The 15,232-nt window shown below is 40.9% G+C and overlaps 1 protein-coding gene across 2 annotated transcripts in view; it reads left to right on the top strand.

Moving 5' to 3' along the window:
* The first annotated feature begins 1,005 nt into the window (after positions 1–1,005).
* GABRB2 (gamma-aminobutyric acid type A receptor subunit beta2) overlaps positions 1,006–15,232 on the top strand; it is a 175,589-nt gene continuing 161,362 nt past the window's right edge. For both annotated transcript variants that reach the window (XM_054217836.1, XM_054217835.1), the window contains exons 1-4: positions 1,006–1,125; positions 1,966–2,198; positions 2,325–2,416; positions 3,381–3,448. In XM_054217836.1, coding sequence (XP_054073811.1) covers positions 2,122–2,198; positions 2,325–2,416; positions 3,381–3,448 — 237 coding nt within the window. In that variant the 5' untranslated portion in view covers positions 1,006–1,125; positions 1,966–2,121. The remainder of the gene's footprint in view (positions 1,126–1,965; positions 2,199–2,324; positions 2,417–3,380; positions 3,449–15,232) is intronic.

Genomic DNA, 15,232 nt, shown 5'->3' with positions numbered 1-15,232 from the left:
CGCGGGAAATGCCGCCAGTGTTTGGCTGGCAGGACGGTGCGGCGGGGGGGGAGCCACTCCTCGCCGCGGGCCGGGGGTCTCCCCTGGTCCCGCTTCAGCGGCAGGTGGGTGCCGCCGTGCCGTTGTGGGGCTTCCCCGCTCTTTAGCGCTCCAGCCAAGGTAGCTGCCGGGCCGTATTAAATGGCTGCCTGCTTTTCGGGGCTGACGGCTGTTTTACGGGTTTGCTGTTGATTTTTTTAGCAGCCCTGCCGTGACTCGAGGGCAGCGCCTCTCCCCCCCAACCCCGACTCCCCCAGGTGAGTCTTCATCCCACCGCCTTCCTGTCCGCCCCCACCTTAGCCCTTCCTCCCTCGCCCTTTCTGGAGAGCTGCGCTCCGCCGGCCCTGCACCCCTCCCGGCTGCTCCTGGGCCAGGGTGCGTCTCTGTGTGGGCTCGGGGCCGTATACACCCGGGGCATCCCCCGGCCGTGAGAGGCGGCTACCTCCGCTTTCCGCGAAGCACAGGCGGTGGCAGGAGGCGGTGGCCCGGCCCGGGGGCGGCAGGGCGCTCCGGAGTGCCTCAGTCCTATGTGTGCGGGACTGAGCTGTGCCGGGGAGAGAGCGGGCTCTCCAGCCCGCCCAGCTCTCTGTGCAATACCCTCACCCTTGTCCCTCCTCCACCCACCGTGTGGTGTCTTTTTTTTTGTCTTTTTTTTTTTTTTTTTCTTCCCCCCCCTCCACCCTCCTGCAGCGAGTTAAATATTTCTTTTGTTAATTGACGCCCCAAGTGTTCCCAATCCCTTCCCCGCGCGGCTCGGGCCGGCCGAGGACGGGTGCACGCCCAGATCCGCTCGGTGAAGCAGCACAGATCCGCGGGGCCGAGCGGGTATGTGCGTGAGGAGGAGGAGGTGGTGTAAAAGGAGCTGCGAGAACAAACCACATTTGCGAGGAATAATTTAACTCCGGTGTTTGTTGTTTTTCGGGGTTTTGTTTTTTCCCCCATCTCTCCTTTCTCTTTTTTCTGCTCAGGATTTAAATGTCACTCAAAGCATCCCTATATCAGCTTTCCGCTCGTCTCCGGTTTCTTCCGAGGCATTAATTGGATCACACGCTGCATTTGAAGAGCTTGGGTGCTTTACCCACGAAGGTAAGTGGGTACGAACGAACCTGCACCGGGTCTGGATGGTCACTAAAAGCTTGACTGCCTTTCAGGATGGTGTTTTTCTTCCCCTTCCCCTCCATCCCCGTGGCCAGGCTTAGCTCTACCTGAAGAATTTGCATCCCCGGGTTAAACATCGCTCGATATACGGAAAATGCGCCGGCGGGCCCGGCTGGGGGGGAGCGGGGCCGCGGGGGCTCCGCGCCCGCCCACCAAGCACCAGGAAATGACCCGTGGCAGCCGGCGGCGGCAGCCGGCGACCCCCGCAGTCCCCGGTGCCTCTGCCCCTGGAACAGCGCCTGGCAGCACAGTAAGGAAGGAAACAGCCTAATCCCCTTTTACAAGAAACTATTCGTCATCATTTTTTTCTTTTTCTTTTTTTTTCTTTTCCGTGAGAAATACTGTAGGCGCCCTCCTCCTCCACCGCCCTCCCCCGTTGCAAGCGCCGGCTCCTTTGCCTGCACCTCGCCTCGCTTCAGGCAGTTCTTTCCAGGCACCAAAAAGTTAAGCTGCCCCCTTTTCCCCCCACCTGCCCCTGGCACCGTACGTACTCTGTGCATTCTCCTTTTTAACCTATTCCCCCTCCGTCTAATCCGAGTCCGTCCAGCCCCCGCCTCCCTTCCCCCCCCCCCCCCCTTTAAACTAGGTTGCAAAGCCGCTGTACCCTGCAACTCCTAAAACTTCTCTCCTTGTTGTGATTTATATTCTATACTAACAAAAAGGATAACAAAAATATACTCGATCCTCCTTTGGATGACTCTTTTTTTTTTTTTTTTTAAATAATGCATTTCCTTCTTCCCCTTTAATTTTTTTTTTTTTTTTTGCAAGGAAATTTGCTCCATCTCCAGCAGCAACCACTGCTCCTTTTGATGTTGTGGTACGCCGTGCGCATGCGCTTCACATTAGAATTACTGCACTGGCCAGAATAAGTTGGATCTCTTCTTCTCTTCACTGAAACCCTAAATCATATCAAAAGCTAAAGGGATGCTGAGAGTCCGGAAAAAGGGTTACTTTGGGATTTGGTCATTCCCTTTAATAATAGCCGTGGTGTGTGCACAGAGGTAAGTGATGAAGGTATCTCTTTTGCTTTACTTTGAATTGCACTGCATGCTGCTGCTGAGAGGAATGTATAGCTTGGATCGGAGAAATAAGAAAAAATGTAGTATTGTTCTTTATTTTTTCTCTAGTGTCAATGACCCTAGTAATATGTCACTGGTAAAAGAGACCGTGGATAGACTGCTGAAGGGCTATGACATTCGCTTGAGGCCAGATTTTGGAGGTAATTTGACTGCTTTTGAATAAGAGGGATTACATATCTGGGCTGTGTACCTTTGGCGTGTGTGGTTTGTGAACGTGTTGTGGGTGCTGTTGCTTTGGGGTGTGTGTTGCCATTTTCTTAAGCTGATCCAAAGTTAAGCCCATCGTTACTCAATTTTCTTAGCACAGGATGCTCTTAACGCGATCACTTAAATCTCTTGCATATTTGTAATCGGTCCCTCATTTTGTGTGTGTGCTGATACTTTGTTAACCTGTAATTAAACCCTTGTTTAACTGGTTTTATCGAGATGCAAATCTCTTAAGTTTACCCATCGTTTGCTCCTCTCAGCCTAATGTGCCTGTGATCACAGTTACTATTTTTGAGTACAAGATGTGCTGTTAACTGATACAAAAATGTCATTTAACCCCCTACGTGCTCCTACTTCCCACTAGTTTGTTTATTTCGGACATGTTCGCTGTGGGTGTCCCCTTACCCTCCTCCATCCCCCCCGCCTCGGGGCTCACTGGCCACTGTCCCCTGGGCTGCCCCTTCCGCCAAGGCGCAGGGCTGAGGGTGGCGACTCGGGTCGCGGAGGCCGGCGCCGGAGCCGCGCATCCCGGCCTGGGGAGCGGGGGACACCCCGCAGCCCAGCTGGCCCCGGCCCGTCACCCGCTCCACGCTCTCCGGGTGCGCGGAGCGCCGCGCTGCCGGCACGTGTGTGCGCGTTACATAAAGCACCGCTACAGCGGGCGGGGGGCGCGCGGGGTGAAACCGGCGCAAACGCACGTTCCCGCGGGTCGGTGGGAGCCCGCTGCTGCCTGCTTTTGGGAGGGCGGGGGAGGGAAGGTGTGGGGGACACTTTCTGCCTTCCTCCTGACTTTCTGGGTTTGTTTAAACGTCGTTTCTACGCTTAGTCCTGCTAACTCTGGTAAGAACGAGTTAAGTTCTTGGAGATCACATTGCGGACCATCTTGTTGGTTTGCAGGTCCCCCAGTGGCTGTTGGCATGAACATAGACATTGCCAGTATAGATATGGTCTCGGAAGTCAATATGGTGAGTATTTAGGGTTTGGGGCCGGTTTCTCTCTGAGGGGGTGGCCGTCGCTTCCCCCGCCCCTGCCAAGGCGGAGCGGTGCCCGCGGGCGTGCGGGGACCCGGCGCGGCCTCCTGCCCGGGGCGGAGCACGCCGCCTCCTAGAGGGTGGGGTGGGGCGGGGGGGAGAGGGCGGGAGGAGGGTCGTGTTTCCCCCCACAGCAGCGGAGGAGCCGGGAGCTCCGGGGCGGCAGCGCCGGCCGCAAGCTACCTCCTCCAGCGGCGCTCCCCAGCCGCTGCCCGCCCGTTCACACGGCCGCGCCGCCTTGCCGCGAGCAAGGGCTCCCCCTGCCGGCCGCGCGCCCGCACGGCACCCCGCCGCCACCTGGCCGCGCTGCCGCTCTGCGGGGCGCCGCGCGGAGGGGGCCGCTCCCGCGCACCTGGCCGCAGGGCCGCGCCTCGCGCCGGCTCCACCTCTTCGGGTTCGTGGGGAAACGGGGTCGAGGTTTTAGTGGCTCACCTGTTTTTATGCCTTTCTTGTTTTTTTTTTTTTTTTGTTGTTGTGATATTAATAATTTGCCATTTTGTCCCAGAGTTCACTTGATTAAAAACAAAAACTAAAAAAGCAGTTTTTACTTTTGCGTGTATCCAAAGCTTACCGATTTTTTTGTAACCTGACACTATTTTGGATGGTCATGGCGGAGTCAATGATTTTGCAAGTTTAATTTTTCAAGACATTTGCCTCTTACCTAAATAGTTTGAACTGAGTGTGCACCAATGCTGAACTTGTTCATAGCATAATAACTCAATGCTTTCTATGTTTTGCTTTCATTACCTGTGAGACTAATGAAGTGTGGGAGAAAATTGGAGAAGTCTGAGATTCATACTGTAGAAGAACCTGTTCTTGGTTTAGACTAAACTGTTCTAATGTTTACTTTTCATATTTGGAAACGCTTGTGGTCAAGTTTTGAAGTTTTATCTTAACTTACATCTTACTTGGTTAAGGACGTGCAACTTGGCCTAATACTCTTAGGTGTTTATACAAGAAGGATGAAATAAAGACACTGAAACATCGTAGCAGCAACTGATAGACTGATAGAAAATAAATGTGGTTTTGTGAAATATTTGTTATTAGTGATAGAAGTTTATTGTTTGAAACAAACTTTACATTATTCTTGAAGAATTTGTAAGGAAACATCTCTCTAAATGCAAATGTGATTTTAGGGATACTGCTGTAGCATAATGATGCATTCAAAAATAATATTTTGAAAGTTATCAGTTGTGTTAATATCATACTACTACTAAAATATTTTGTTTAATTCACCAGTGGCACATTTGGGTTCTCAGACATGTTGCATTGAATTAATTGGCAAACATTTTTTCTCAAACTGGATACACTGTATGATGTTCAGGAGTTTTTTCATAATGTAAAATATAGCCCTTGGCCTAATTTGAGGATGGCATTACTGGTGGTTGTACTGTGAGACTGGGAGGTCCTCGTGACAGAGAGCTTTTTCAAGATACTGGGAAAACTCTGAATAATTTCACCTTGAGCAAATATTTCTAAGTGGCTAAAATGGACTTACAAACTTTGTTTCACTGAACTTGTAATTTAGTATTCTACCTTCAGGAGCTTTAAGTGCAAAGAAAGAAAATTGCATTGTATTTTAAACCACTTGCTTTTCATCAAAAGAGCTATGGGTAGGAGAGAGATGGATGTACAGAGTTGTTTCTTAGACAGCCATGAGCGGTGTGGGAATGCTGAGGGTTTTCTTGACGGAACTGCAATCTACTAGGTCAGTGTTATATCCTCGCATCTCTTCAAAAGTGGAAGGTAGTGCCAAATGTTTTCTTTTCTTGTGAAAAGATTGTGAAGATTCTCATGAATGTTGTTTTCTTTGTTTCTTTCAATGGTTTCTAGAAATTTGGTTTCCAGTTAAAAGGTGAGAGCATATCAGAATACTGTGATCTGACACTTGGAGACTAACTATAAAACTGAGTGGTATTTTTAGTGTTCTGTAGTCAGTTTATTGTTCTTTGTATAATGAAATGTCTGACTTTTGTGAGAAAAGTCTTTTCAGACTATCTGCAGAACTCTGGGGGCAGGGTGGGGGAACCTATAGTCAGTTTTGTCCCACACATTTGCCTAAAGCATTTAAGATCTGGGCTTATTTTACTCTAAGAAGCTACCTGTTTCTTAAAACCAGGTGTTCATTTTACATAATTTTTTTTTCACTTACAGTTTCAGAAGATATTCCAAACCGAGATTATTTTCTTCAACTGCTTAACTGCAAAACATAACAGTTCATTTTACAATGATCTGTATAGCATAACAAGTACTTGCATACCCTGATAGGCCTACAGTAAATGAGGAGACACATGCAAGCAAAAAACAAAATATGTAGTATACAAGGCCTTAACATTTTCCTTGCAAAGTCACCAGAATTTGGGGTAGAAACCAGGAGGAATACCACTGCTAGGATGCTAGCTGATGCAAAGCCTTCTGAGATAATGAGAGACGCAGAAAAAATCTTTTGGATTTATGAACCTGTTTGCTGAGCCATGGCCTTGCTGTTTCTTTGCCTGCAGTCATGGCAAACACCACTTGAGATAAAGGCAAATCATTGGGGTCACGTATTAACCTGATCAAACTTTTGCCTTGGGAGGAAGGCTAAACAGTCATAGTTATTTAGCATGAGACCATTTCTGTTAATTACAATGTTAACTTACTTTAAAATTATCGTCCTTATATTTCTTTTCCAGTCTTGACACGTTCCATCTACCATATACATTTGTGCCGCTCTGCAGGCAGAAGGCTTGTCTCCAGTGTTATGAAGTAAATTATAGTTTTTACTTTGTTGAACAGGAGAATTTAGAATTGCTGTTATGGAAAGTAAATGTGCCTTAAGGATGTTCAAGAATATTATTGTTCGCCTTGAATTCTTGAAGAGTTGATAAATACTTCACATTGTAACAAACTCATAGTGTCACAGGCTTTACAGCTGCCTTCCAAATATTTCTTGTATGCAATAGAGTTGAAACTGTAAGCTGCTATAACCTTTTGTAGTCAGAACCTTGAACTGGCACATATCTTAGTATTCAAAAATGGTTTCTAAGTATTGGTACTTGTGAACGTAATCCTTTCCAGCTTTGGGGAATGTACTGAATACACATGAGAAGTGAGAGCTTCAGGCATATGTGGTTGTTGACAAGCGTCATGACTATTTGGATTAATTTTTTTTGTATTTTGCAAAGAAATTATATACATCAGGTAATGATTTTATGCAGTGCAATAATGATTATGGCTAATTCCACTCACGTCTCTGAACCAGGCCCTGAAGTACTGTTGTGTGTATGCTTTATGCTAGTTATACTGTAGATTTTCTTAAGGTTTCTCTTATTCAGGTAACAATGGAAAACAAACATGGAGAGGTGTCAGAGCTACTAAAATGATTTTCCTAGGCTAATGAACTTGATCTTGCATAAGATTAGTTGTATTGCAGTGAGTCTAACGTAATGTTCTAATGCAAGATAGTTTCCAGGTGTTTCTTACTGTACTTGAATTTTCTTTTAGCTTCCTTTTCCTTAGTATTAACCACTCATTGTAAAATAATATTTCTGGAGATCTTAATAGTCTCTTTTTTTTTTTTTTCTTTTGTAAATAACCAATGCTAGCTGGGCTGTCACATTTCCACATTTTGATCTCCTTAGTTAATTATTGGAGTAGACCCCTTGACAACACAGCAGCTAAGACTGTTCTACATTCTAATTTTCTCCCCTTTCCTTGCAACAGTTCCTTCATAAACTGTTTTAAAAAATTGGTACAGGTTCATTAAAAAGTACAGAAATAAATTTTCTTCCCTAGACACACTGAAGGCTCTGCATAACATGTTGTGCATTTGATCTATCTAGATAAGACACGAGGATTTCTATGGATAATGTCAGTCATGTGGTGGTTTCAAATGTCTTGGCTTATTCCCTATTAAATAGGTCAACATTTTCTTTCTTTTCTTTTCTTTTTTTTCCTTTTTTCTTCCTTGGGCTGTGGCTATTCTGGGATTCTAGTACAGGATGTCTTGAAGAGAGAGAAAAATGTTCCATGGATGTGTGTGTGTGTGTATATATATATTTTAACCAGGAAATATACACTTTTTGAGGTGTAATGAGTTGTCTATTTAATTAAATACAACTGTTCATGCTCATGGGTCATTGGAGGTCTGCAGAGAGGAATCTGAACAGTTTAATTTAAGTTATTTGCTTGGTTATCATTGTACAGATTTTGGCACGTGGACTCAGTATGTGTACATGACGTGGAGTTAAATAGATACAATAGATTGGTTTGTCTTAGTGTGAGCCATTAATTGATTGAGTGCATAATCCCTCCATCAAGTGGGAGCTGGAGAAACAAAGGAGCTGTTACCATCTATCAGGGAAAGGTTTACTTATTGGTACATGCCAAATTTTACACAACAGAACCAACAACTTCAAAGCTGGGGAAAAAAAAAGACTTTTTTTTTTATTATATTTCACTTCTATATTCAAGACATTCCAAAGTTGCATAAAATACTGAGTATAATATTCATAGAACAGAATATTCTCAGTCTTAAAAAGACGCATAGCTGTAATCTGCTGATAGACCTCTGACTTTCAGTTGCTTTTGATAATAGAGACCCACTACTGGTTTTCTTAGAATCTCTCACGTTTTCTTGAGGTATTTTCAGTAGGGGACATTAACAAATCTCAAGAGACATAGGTTTATATTATGAAAACAACGGGAACTGTGTGGCTGCTTCTCGAGTAGCAGCAATTATCTTTCATGTGTGAAAAGGGAAGAGATAGCTTATGATATAAAAAAGAAACGGGGGTTAAGTTGTAAGGAAATAGGATGGAGCTGTTCCAAACAAGAGAACTCGGGGGGAAAAGTCCTGGTAAAGAAAAATAAAGAGAAAGAAAATCATAAAACAGGAAAAAGTGTCCTATATACACTGGTACAGAGAGTCGAGGAAAATGGTTCCTGCCATCAATATCTTCTTTTGTCAGTCCATTCTAGTTGTACGTGTTTGCTGTACATGATCAATAGAGAGAATAAGGACAGGACAGAACTGAAAATGCATTGAAAAGGAAATATTAGAAATATTGGGAAGGTGTTGCTTCCCTAATCCTAAATGCTTCCTGCTGCTGGAGACTGTTGGTTTTATTATTTCCCCTGTGTCATAGATGCATGTGCTTTTTCACAAAAAATTGCATTTCTCAGCGGACAGTTTGAATTTGGCTGCTGCCAAATTATTGTGCTTGTACACGACTGACTTGTATTGAAGCTTCTGCAGAGACTCCTGTGAATGCAGAGCAGGTGATGTATATCTTAGAAGGGAGAACTTCTTTTACTGAAAGCCCCATTTCACCGGTTCCTTCAGTTATTGTCTGGGATAACATCACAAGACCTTTATTTTTGAACTAAAGTAAGCTACATTAGTATAGATTTCCATTTCTTGTTACTACATGTCTCCAACTTACACGTTTTCCTTTCTTAGCTTTAAGGTATGTAAAAATAAATAAGAACTCCCATGTTCAAGTAAGATGTTTATTTTTGCGGACCCAAACGAATATTCCTCAATCCACAGGCAGGTATGCTGCCTGTGAATTGAGGTTTTCCTGATGGTTTTGCTAGAATATGTTGTAGCCACAGTATGAAGTGATTTCTCTAGATTATATATGCAGGAATGTAGGGAGTTTGTAACTACTTTTATAAGCTAGTTCAGAAGCAATAATACGTATATTTATGTATGTTATGTGTATCTGTATTATATATATCTCTTGCTGTTTCTTTTTAAGGTCAATATTAGATGATTTGTTAATTGGATTACACTTCTGGTGTGCTACAGTGTTGCAAAACTTTAATCAGTAGAAAATTTTCTTGTTTCGTTGGTGGTGGTGACTTTTCAAAGTGGTCACTTACTTCAGCAGACCACGAGATGGTTGTCAGTAATTTAAAGAGATTGCCTTGGAGGTGATTTGTACAAATAAATTAATAATTATTGCCTTCTTGTTTTTAGAAAGCTTTGACCTATAAATATTTAAGTAATTTGGCTCCTGCCATAGAAGAAAAGATATATTTATCTTTAATATGTTTTGTGGGCGGTGCCTTGGTGCTAAAGCATAGGAATGAACATGAAGTGTACTTTGTTAGCTCCCACTATAGGCTGCTTTATTTCATAACTTCTCTATTGAAAAGCACATCAAATCTTTATAGATGAGCCGTGTAGTAGAATGAAAGATTTTTTTGTTGTGCTCTACAAACTTGTCACGAGTTTAAGCTGTTCCAATGGTCGTATTTGTGTTTCTTAGTGACTCTAAAGTCTGTCAGTGCACTATGACTAAATCCTTATTATTCCTCCCTTCCTTTTTTATCCTTATAGCCCGTGCAGCCCTCTGCAAGATTTATAGTAGAGCCTTTAGTATTCAACCGTGTTGAAGTACAGTCTTTAATAGTAATAATTCTTTTATTTTTCTAGAAGTAATCCAGATTCTTTGTAAACTTTTAGTGGTTAATGCTGTAGGTCTTTGCAAGTGTTTGTATGAAATAAGTACGCAAGATTCAGTCCCTTCATTTCAAAGGACAATGCTCATCTGTAAGGTAATTTTTGAAATGCCTCTTAAGTAATGGAAGATAGCATCTTGTTTGTCTTTAGAGTTAAAAACTTTAGAAACGGTCAAATGTCTTGAGTTATTAATACTGAAAAATTGGCTACTATGGATGGATGCAATCTGTAATTTAAAAATAAATGAACGTGCATAGTTACATTAAAATTGTAGGCATACTGTGGGTTGACAAAAAGATAAAGGGGGCAGAAGCAGCCTTTGTGTTTTATTATAATTGTTCTTACTATGCTTCTACAGGGATTCTCACCCTGCTCGCACTTCTTAACAGCAATGGTATGTACAATGGACGTATAATGGCTAGTATAACACAAGCCTTGTAGGAATAGCGGCATTGTGGGCATATTTACAATTATAGTCTTACTTGTCTGAAGGCCACGTTGTGAAGTAGCAGTGCTCTCACTTTATAGGTTTTGCCTACGAAGATCTTTGCATGCAAATTATCTATTTTCAAATTAGCTAATCAATGCAAAGATTCTCCCAATCTTGGAATCGCATCTACTGCATGTGTCCTTTTTGTATAAGTTTTGAAAATAAGTATGTAAATACTTCCCAATCAAAATGAAAATTTCTGTTCTAAATATGAAAAGACATTTCGCATTCAGGAGGTTGACACGTATGCAACTGAATATAGAATTTGTAGATCATATTTAATGTAGGTTATCAAGGGTCAGATAAAGCATTTAGAGTCTGAGCTCTTCCCGTGTCCCTAGCCTTAAAGAACAAGGAGACTGAGCTATTTCTGTCTATTTTGAGCTGCTCTTTGCATATCTCCATCAAGGTAAAATCCTATTAATTTTTATTCTGTAAATACTGAGAGAGGGATTCATTTGTTAGTTTTCAAGTAATGAGAATTTAGCTATGTGGGGGGAAAAAAGCAACTCTTCTGAGAGGTGTGTTTTGCATTTCAAGTGTGTGCCATTGTAGTAGATATGTCAGTTCAGAGTATTTCCACTGGTTTTCCTGTAGATGAACCACTGATTCATTGTGATTGTGCTGAAAGACAAATTCAGCTCTATAAATTTTGAACAAGTAGAAGAAAACATTACAGGAAGTTTGGCCTTGGACAAGAGTAGTACATTAAATTTCCCTAATGAATGCATATTAAAAAAAAAATAATCCAGCTGCTTGAATTGGAAAGTCCTTGTTCCAGTGCCTGCTCTCTGGACTATTTCTTATTTCTTTTCTTCTTTAATGAATAGGCATTTCTGTTAACTAAGCAACTCTGTGAAAATGGATTAAAAACCAGAATTTTCTTTCACAGTTGAGTGTCCTGATTGCTGGTCCTGAATGTCTCCTTCCTGCGCTCGTGAGTTTTGAATTTTTTGCTGCATAGTAGCTTGGGTGCAGTGAACCTCTATTCTAGATAGCTTATTAGCCACTGGTGGTTGTGAGTGGAAGTATTTAGGTTGCAGAGGACCAGGAACAGAAGTCTTTCATGTGATGATTTAACCTATGAAAGGCTGCCAACACTTCTTTACCTTCTCTGTAGCTGGAAATGTTTTTGATTTACAGTAGCCATGACTTGCTGTTATGTTAGGCATAATTTAAATATACTAGCTTTATCTGCTTCTTTAAATATTATAAACCTGTCTAAATGGGCTTAAGTAGGAACAACATGCTTGCTCACTTGGAACAGCTCTATCCTGAATAGAAGCGCAGTACAGATCTTTGGGAGTTGCGAAACTAAATAGTCAAAATGACAGAAACTTGTGAATATAACCTTTTTCAAGAGATGAGTCATCACACATCACAGACAATTTTCTTGAAAAGTTGTTTTGGATTGGCATAGGGCAAAGGGTCCTAATGTGCAAAATGCCCTAACTTTTTTTTTTTTTTTTTTTTTTTAAATATGACTCTTGGAGAAAAATGGGTCAGAAAGCACAGAGTTAGGTATAGGTCATGCTAAACCCATTTGAGATGAGAAGAAGGTGTTTCATATATTTTTCATATTTTGGGTTGTCTAAGAACTGGGACTCTTTTGGTTTAGATTTTCAGACGTGTTTCTCATTCAACTTCTTCCATTGCATATGGCTGAGAAGTAGCCAGAAGTTCCTGTTGATTTCAAGGTACTGAAGGCATTTTTTTTTTTTTCAGTGAGAACTACCTATTAAAACATGTAATAATTAAGTATCTGAATAAGATATTGAAGCTTTTTGGAAAACTATTCACTGCCATGGATGCACAGCCCTTTTGAAAATCTGGTCCTAATTTCTATTGTAGATTAATTTTTATATTTTCTTTTTAATGGAAGTTTAAATTGTTTTTTTAATACTTGAACCAGAGATCCTTTCTGCTCAACTGAGTAGAACTAGTGCTCAAATTTGCGTATTCTCTGTATAGGCCTTTAAAAAGGTATTTTGTAAAAAAAACCCAAAAAACCCAAACCATACATAATTGCATCCATTTAGCAAAAGTAGTGAAATATTGTTAATTTCTTATGGTCCATAAGGGTAAATATGTGTTGTCATTTGCATAACAGTTAGTTATTACCCAATAGTCCAGAAGTTGTTATGGTCCATTGTGCAATCCATATTTGTTTCTTTTATAAAGTGTATTTTTGAGTTAATAGACCCTGCAGCTCCAGAGGAGTTGTAGAGCATTGTGGAATTTATACCCCCCACCACCCCCCCCCTTTTAAAGGACAGCTGACGCAATAGGCCCTGTTAGCTCTCTCGGGGGTGTCAGAGTAACAATGTTGATCCATGTTTGACAAGATGTGCACTGGAGGAGTCATAAAATTTAAGTAAACCAGAATTAGTTTGAAGGTCCAGTAGACTGAGTTTCTAAATCAAATAATTTGGAGTGTAACTCTTTTATTATTCTTTATTATGAAATGATTTATTCTTTTAGATAACATACAGGGAAGAGGGAAATAGGATTAGACAAATATGCACATCATATTTACAAATGAAAAGCAGAAGTTTGCAACTAATTGCATCGTTGTTTCACTAATCATGTTAAGTCCAGAAATGACTAAAGAAGTCTTTTAATCAGTCTGAAATCTTCCTAAAACTTATGTGAACGTTCAGTCTGTTATAGTGTCCTGTTGCTCTTTTTCACTGACATTTTTGCAATGTGAGATGCTTTTAGGAATTCCTTCCCTAATAGAACTAGGGATGTAATGGTCGTATCTTGTAGCATATGCTACCTTAGGTTGCTCAGGATAAAATGCTTAACAACCTAAGTAGATAGAAAAATTACTTTCTTTGTTCAATTTTGAAATAAGCCTTTTCAAAGGTGTAGGAACATTTCCTGAGTTAAGCATAGCTGAGACCTTTCTTACCAAGTTTCAGTGAAAAATATATTATTATAGCTGATGTATAAGTTGCTAAGAAATAGATTTGTAATGGAAATTCCAGGAAACCCTTAGTTATAATCATTCTTGTTAGTGTAAATGCATAGAAATAAATACAGTTTTCATTGATCTACTATTATGCGACACAAGTGACCGCTTACAGAGAAATCCATAATTCTAGCTAACTGGCTGCATTAAAAAATGCAGTTAAAAGTACCCACCTTTGTGCACAGGCTTTGCACAATGCTTTTGTGAACTCAAGTCCCACATGAGACTTGTTTTGAAGTTTTGAAATGTGCAAATCTGATTCTGATTTTTTCACTGTGGCTGTTTCTGCTTTGTTTTCACAGAAGATTTGTGAGTACTTAAATGACTTGATATGCAATACAAGGTGGCTCCTATGATGTCTCAGACGTTAAGTGTGAATGGAGACAGGGTAGTAGTCTCCAAAACTGCTGTTCAACAGGTGTTCTTCTGAAGCGAATGGTTGTGCTTGGTAGTTTTTATTGTCCAGAAAGTCCTAACACCTTACTGGCAGCTTTGATTTAAGGATATTTGAAAGCTAATGAGTCCAGTCATAGGAAGAATGTACGTTTTTACTCTTAGGCTTGAGTCTGTACCATAACCTAATGCATTGGTGAGGCATCATTAGGAGGCTCATGTGGTTCCTACCAGGGCCGAACTTTGCCTGTTAATAAATGAAAGACATCAGTTTACATCAATATCTTTCTGGCATCCTTTTTTACTTTGAGCTAAATGAACAAAAATTAATGTTTTTGTTCTGAATCATAAAATCCTCTTGGGTAAGGTGGATGGTAATGCAAAGTCTTAAGTGTAGAATTAAATTTTGATTAACTTGAGAACACAATGACGTATGAACTTCTGATATGGCATTTGACATTTTAGAGATAGACATCTACGCTACAATAATATGCTGACTAGATAACAGTTTTGTTAAAGCATGAAGAGAGCAATTATTTAGTAAAGATTCGGAATGAGATATTTCAATCAAAATTGCTGCTCTTGTATATGAAAAGGTTTTGGTTTAATCAGTTTTATGGGGAAAAAATTGTTTTTGTAAGGAAGTATTTCATATTATTTGTAACTTAAATTATCTCTTGAGTTAAACTTTTTGAAAACAAAGAATGTGCATATGTGTTTTCTTATGAAGTAATTCATACCAAAGAACATTTTCAAATGGAGCATGTAGGTACTGGTGGTAGGTAAAACTATTGTTCATTTTTCTGTTTTAATTTTAAGTAGTTTGAATTTATTCCTTTCAGTATCCATTAGCAAATTATATTGGAAAAAGAATATATTTTTTAAACTGGTTATCATATCATTAGAGTTAAATAACGTGTTGATTGCAATATACATGACCTTTATATCTTTATGGGTGTTAGGAACTAAAATGTTATTTAGTTGTAAAGAATAATGCTTTTGCTTTCCTCAGCTTCTGTCTAATAAGCTATTACAACTTGTCGTGTTTGGGTTTTGAGGGTTTTTTGCCTTTTCTGTCTGTACTCTGCTGTGCCTTTCTTGATGAATGACATACAACCACCGTTCTTGCATCACCATCTTAGAAGTGAATCTCTGTATGCTTGTGGCTGTTTGTAACTCAGCAGTAAAATTGCTGTTTGGCGTTTGAAAATTGTTTCTGAGAGCTCTGTGCTTGAGGAGCATTTGCTGCCAAAAGAAACGTGTCACTGTATTGTTTGGCTGGGGCGGAGCCTGCGTCTACCTCTGCCGCTTTGAAATTTACTATTCCGAACTGCAGAATGTCATACTAGAAATAATGCGTCGAAACCACAGCATCGAGATTCAGGTCAAATATTAGCCAAAGCTTTTAGT

This window comes from Rissa tridactyla, chromosome 11 (assembly GCF_028500815.1).
Source record: "Rissa tridactyla isolate bRisTri1 chromosome 11, bRisTri1.patW.cur.20221130, whole genome shotgun sequence".
Classification (NCBI taxonomy): Eukaryota; Metazoa; Chordata; class Aves; order Charadriiformes; family Laridae; genus Rissa; species Rissa tridactyla.
This window is presented reverse-complemented; position numbering and strand designations above follow the sequence as displayed.